The sequence below is a fragment of the Sinocyclocheilus grahami genome, unplaced genomic scaffold, assembly GCF_001515645.1.
Source record: "Sinocyclocheilus grahami isolate Dianchi unplaced genomic scaffold, SAMN03320097.WGS_v1.1 scaffold200.1, whole genome shotgun sequence".
NCBI classification, from domain to species: domain Eukaryota; kingdom Metazoa; phylum Chordata; class Actinopteri; order Cypriniformes; family Cyprinidae; genus Sinocyclocheilus; species Sinocyclocheilus grahami.
Window position 1 is genome coordinate 1,190,681 of NW_015505379.1, and position 6,043 is coordinate 1,196,723.

General features: G+C 43.0%; 1 protein-coding gene across 1 annotated transcript; it reads left to right on the forward strand.

The window, feature by feature from the left end:
- Nucleotides 1-2,458: 2,458 nt before the first annotated feature.
- On the forward strand, nucleotides 2,459-6,019 carry LOC107595310 (prospero homeobox protein 1-like). The gene is made up of 4 exons (XM_016285674.1): nucleotides 2,459-4,026; nucleotides 4,684-4,791; nucleotides 5,100-5,300; nucleotides 5,390-6,019. The coding sequence occupies exons 1-4, from the start codon at nucleotides 2,515-2,517 to the stop codon at nucleotides 5,576-5,578; spliced, it is 2,010 nt and encodes a 669-aa protein (XP_016141160.1). The 5' UTR covers nucleotides 2,459-2,514; the 3' UTR covers nucleotides 5,579-6,019.
- The last annotated feature ends 24 nt before the right edge of the window (nucleotides 6,020-6,043 follow it).

Below are 6,043 nucleotides of genomic sequence, written 5' to 3' on the forward strand. Positions count from 1 at the left end.
TGTGTGTGTGTGTGTGTGTGTGTGTGTGTGTGTGTGTGCGCGCGCGCGCAACGGAGCAGCGGACATCCCTCCCTCACGCCTAGACGCCTACTGGCTGATCACCACGCGATAGAGTGCGTGAGGATGAGAGATGGACAGCGCGAGACAGGAGCGACAGCAATAACAGGAAACTCGGTGGCGCTTTTAACGCTGATGCTGCCGGTGACCAGCGGACACCTCGACAAGACCGTCATATAACACGACAGGAAAGCGACCGACCGGGGGATGCTTTCTGACTGACTATTTTGTAAGTTTTTAGATCTTTTTTTTTATTCCTTTTTTACCTTTTGGGACATCTGCGTATTTGTTTGTCCTTGTCAAATGCGCCTCATCATTATCTGATAATGAATCTGCGACACGCGCGCACAGAGTTTACAAATGTCCGCTCGTGCGATCTGCACCGCTATTCGAGCAGGAGTCTTCATAAAGAGAAGAAAACTTTGATGTGAACTCTGCGATATTATTTAAGGCGAGTTGGTTCGTGTGTCAGTAATGAACGCAAATCATTTTCTATAATTGATCCGTGAGGGTGTTGTCCTTCCATCTGTTACTTTTTTCATGGCAGTTAAACGGCTTTATATTCGAGCAGTAATCTGATGACATCTGTGGCATTTGTGTCAATGAGGGAAAGGCATAAACGTCAATTTAGGAGAGTAATTTCTATTAATCTGATTTTAGGATAAATTAGGTTTTATTCTATCTATATCTATCTATCTATCTATCTATAAACGAAATTGATTTAGTACTACAAGGTATGAATTAAGTAAAATTTCAGATTTAGAGTTTTGGGACTATGGTAATCTCATTAAAATATTTACTGTCTCACCATCCATATATTTGTGTTGTGCTGAGTATGTGTGTGGGAGAGGGAGAGAGCGAAAAAGAAGGATGAGAGCAATAGAGTCAACAGTCTGAACAAACACAGGGTAGAGCTGTCAGCGGATAGATAACGCACACATGCAGAGAGGAAAAAAAGAGGCGATGATGATGCCGATAACAATGAGAGGATTATGCACCATTTTTAAACCGATCCAAATAGCTGCATTTTTTGTCTGTCATTATGCATTCATTTAAAGCAAATTGTGCTCTCTTTTAAAGATCCGGAAACCAGATTAGAACAGAAAAGGGGGTAATGGATTCCCCTTCGGATCGATTTCATCAGCAGCCCTCCCAGATGTGTCCCTTCGAACTGTATCGCAGTCTGCCAGATTCCAACCCATCAAACCACAGATTTTCCCCCGGCAGCCTGTCTTCCCACCCGCTCTTCTCCCCTCTCATGCACCCCAACAGCATGTCCCAAAGGTGGGGTAGTTTCCGACAGCGTCAGGGCTTGTTCCCTGGGCTTCTGGTAGATGATGATGTAAGTGAGGAGGACGTGTTTGGGAAGAGAGAGTTTTCCGTTGGGGCTACGCCATCATTGCAGCGCTGTCCATGAACGCAAATCATTTTCTATAATTGATCCGTGAGGGTGTTGTCCTTCCATCTGTTACTTTTTTCATGGCAGTTAAACGGCTTTATATTCGAGCAGTAATCTGATGACATCTGTGGCATTTGTGTCAATGAGGGAAAGGCATAAACGTCAATTTAGGAGAGTAATTTCTATTAATCTGATTTTAGGATAAATTAGGTTTTATTCTATCTATATCTATCTATCTATCTATCTATCTATCTATCTATAAACGAAATTGATTTAGTACTACAAGGTATGAATTAAGTAAAATGTCAGATTTAGAGTTTTGGGACTATGGTAATCTCATTAAAATATTTACTGTCTCACCATCCATATATTTGTGTTGTGCTGAGTATGTGTGTGGGAGAGGGAGAGAGCGAAAAAGAAGGATGAGAGCAATAGAGTCAACAGTCTGAACAAACACAGGGTAGAGCTGTCAGCGGATAGATAACGCACACATGCAGAGAGGAAAAAAAGAGGCGATGATGATGCCGATAACAATGAGAGGATTATGCACCATTTTTAAACCGATCCAAATAGCTGCATTTTTTGTCTGTCATTATGCATTCATTTAAAGCAAATTGTGCTCTCTTTTAAAGATCCGGAAACCAGATTAGAACAGAAAAGGGGGTAATGGATTCCCCTTCGGATCGATTTCATCAGCAGCCCTCCCAGATGTGTCCCTTCGAACTGTATCGCAGTCTGCCAGACTGTCTCACCATCCATATATTTGTGTTGTGCTGAGTATGTGTGTGGGAGAGGGAGAGAGCGAAAAAGAAGGATGAGAGCAATAGAGTCAACAGTCTGAACAAACACAGGGTAGAGCTGTCAGCGGATAGATAACGCACACATGCAGAGAGGAAAAAAAGAGGCGATGATGATGCAGATAACAATGAGAGGATTATGCACCATTTTTAAACCGATCCAAATAGCTGCATTTTTTGTCTGCCATTATGCATTAATTTAAAGCAAATTGTGCTCTCTTTTAAAGATCCGGAAACCAGATTAGAACAGAAAAGGGGGTAATGGATTCCCCTTCGGATCGATTTCATCAGCAGCCCTCCCAGATGTGTCCCTTCGAACTGTATCGCAGTCTGCCAGATTCCAACCCATCAAACCACAGATTTTCCCCCGGCAGCCTGTCTTCCCACCCGCTCTTCTCCCCTCTCATGCACCCCAACAGCATGTCCCAAAGGTGGGGTAGTTTTCGACAGCGTCAGGGCTTGTTCCCTGGGCTTCTGGTAGATGATGATGTAAGTGAGGAGGACGTGTTTGGGAAGAGAGAGTTTTCCGTTGGGGCTACGCCATCATTGCAGCGCTGTCCGGGAGAACGGGGACAAGGTTCGGCTCCTGAGCCTGGAGACTGGGGGCAGGATTTTGCTAGAGTCAAGAGACTCAGGATGGACTCGGCAGCTAGAAGCGAAGAAGAAATGAGGAGGAGAGAAGGCAAGAGGGGGAGGAAGAGTACTGCTTCGGTTAGAATGGACAAGAGGAGGGGAGCAGAACAAGGGAACAGGAGGGAAAGCAGGGAAGGTAGGAAGCGACAGCGGCAAGAACTGAAGCTTCAGCTGGAGGAAACCAGAGGGAAACTTCTAGAACTCCAGCGCAAGGTGTGGAAAGTGTACGGAGGGCAGGCGGATGATGAGAAAGGAGGAGAGGAAGAACAAGAGAACGGGCTGATCAATCTCGATGAGGTTGCGGAGATGTTTTCCGACAGCGATGATCCGCTCACTGGCAGTGGTTTTTCTCCTCCGCGCTGTTCGTCGAAGAAACCCAATGAAACCAATGGGAATGCTGGGATATTTCCAGAGACCTCCGTGGACTTGGATTTGGAGTTAAATGGTGATCAAGTGTGGCTGGGATGCAGCCTGGTCAGAGGTGAGTGGGAGAGCGCAGAAGGAGGGCAGAAGTTTGCTCAAGCTCTAAAACAGGAGCTGGCAAATGTTGTGGCTCAAGTTATCGACAGAGTTGTCCGTCTCTATGCCGAAACCGACCCCTCAGCTGTCACAATGGCCAGTGTTCCCCAAGAAACCAGCATGACGTTGGATCTAAACCCAGACCAAAGGCCGAGACCTCATCCGGCAGAGCAGGTGGAAGCATTGCCACTTCTCACAAAGAGTCCTCAAGACAAAAGGGCCCCTATTGCTCAGAGTGTGCCCAAGGACCTCCTCCTCCCTCAAGCAAATCCCAGCCTCACTCCACTACCCCAGCCTCCTCTCCCGGCACTTTTACCCCCTAGGAGGAAAGACCACTTCCTGCCCTCCTATCCCCCAGACAACCCTGTTCCCCTGCCCCTTCTTCACTACACCATGCAGAATCTCTTTGCCCGCTCCCTCTCCACTTTGCCTCTTCATAAGGACTGCCTGTCTGAATCTTTCATGGACTTCCGTTCACACAACTCTGCGTTCCCACCCATCTCTTTGCTGGGCCAGCTAGAACCCTCTCCGTCAGATAGAGCGAGGGAAGGGGGGATGAGAGGAGGCGGAGCAGGAGTGGTAGATGGAGGAGATGCAGCACTCTATCTTGCTGCTGGGTCAATATCCTTTTATAAAAATGATGAAAATAGATACACGTATATAAATATATGTATACTACTGTGCAAAAGTTTGGGGTCAGTAAGATTTGTTTTTTTTAAAAGAAATCAGTAGTTTTATTCAGCAAGGATTTATTAAATTGACAGTGAAGACATTTATAATGTCATTCAATATTAATATAAATGCCGTTCTTTTGAACTTTCTATTCATCAAGGAATCCTGAAGAAAAACATATTACAGTTTCCACAAAAATATTAAGCAGCACAACAGTTTTCAACACTGATAATGTTAAGAAATGTTTCTTGAGCAGCAAATCAGTATATTAGAATGATGATGATCAGGTGACACTGAAGACTGGAGTAATTTCTGCTGAACATTCAGCCATGTCATTACAGCAATAAATAACATTTTATTTAAAATAAATGTTAAAATATATTAAAATAGAAAACAGTTACTTTAAATTGCAATAACATTTCACAATATTACAGTTTTCCCAGTATTTTTGATTTAATAGCCTTGGTTAGCATGAGAGACTTGCTTCAAAATTATTATTAATAATAAAAAACTTACTGACCACAAACTTTTGAACGGTAGTATTTATTCCATGCATTTATTTGTTTGTTTATTTATTTGTATCAAATATTCCTTAACCATCTACACTCTCAGGAAGGTCTCTCTCCGTGCCACCTGAAGAAAGCCAAACTCATGTTCTTCTACACACGCTACCCCAGCTCCAGCACACTCAAGACATATTTCCCTGATGTCAAAGTGAGCATCATTCATATCCTGAACATAAAATAGTATAGCCGTGTGTGCATAACCTGCACAAATTATATGGGCTAATAACTTATTGAATGAATTTACGCTAACCTATATACAGCAGTGTGGCATGGTTTCCTTTTGAAACGGTTTGAATCAATTAGAACAGTTAGAAAAATGTCACTACATTTATAATGAATGAATATCAATTGAATGTGTATTGAAATTACATGTAGTGTATTATAATAAAGCTGTATTGGTATCTTGATTGATATTATGCCAGATTTAACTTGGTGTTTCTGTTTTTCTCTGCACAGTTCAATCGCTGTGTCAATTCCCAGCTGATTAAGTGGTTCAGTAACTTCCGGGAGTTCTTCTATATCCAGATGGAGCGCTTTGCCCGTCAGGCAGCCAGAGAGGGGCTTGCATCTGCCAGGGAAAGAGCACTCCACCTGGGCAGAGACACTGAGCTTTACCGCATTCTCAACATGCACTACAATAAGAGCAATGATTACCAGGTCAGTGTGTGCATGTGCACATGTGTAAAGGCTTGAGTGGTGCGTGTAACTGTTCAGTTATGTGTAAAAACATCATGCCCATTTTCCAGGTTCCAGAGAGGTTTGTGGAAATATCTGAGGTGGCCCTGAGGGAGTTTTTCTCTGCCATACAGAGTGGTCGGGATGCTGATCCGTGTTGGAAGAAGGCCATCTACAAGATCATCTGTAAATTAGACAGCCCGGTGCCTGACAGCTTCCGTCTGCCCGGCTGCCCCACAGACACTTACCGGATGGGTTAAATAGAGTTTATCACACACACACACATGCACAGCCACATAAAAACATTGTGCACGGATTGATATCATGAGTGTGCACGGAGCAGTTAACAATTAGTTACAAAGAACCAAGAAGAAAATACTAAATTGTTCTGTAAAGATCGAGAACACTGAATAAGTGGTTTATTATTATCATCATGATGCTCAAACGTATTACTTGTTTAAACATTATCTGACTGATAATTCTACTTTAGTCCAGCATTGTTCCAGTTAGCACTGAAAAATGTTTTGATTATATGTAAAAAAAAAAAAAAAACAAATTCTCATTTTATTCGCCGTTACATTAATGCTTATTAATTGATCTGAAAATGCAGGCCTGTTTGGCTTTTGATTTTTTTTATATATATTACTTGTTACTGTTGCTGAGTTTCTGTGAACCTGTGGTATCCTGTAATAAAATAAGTCAAACCCTCCTTGCTGTCAGTCAAC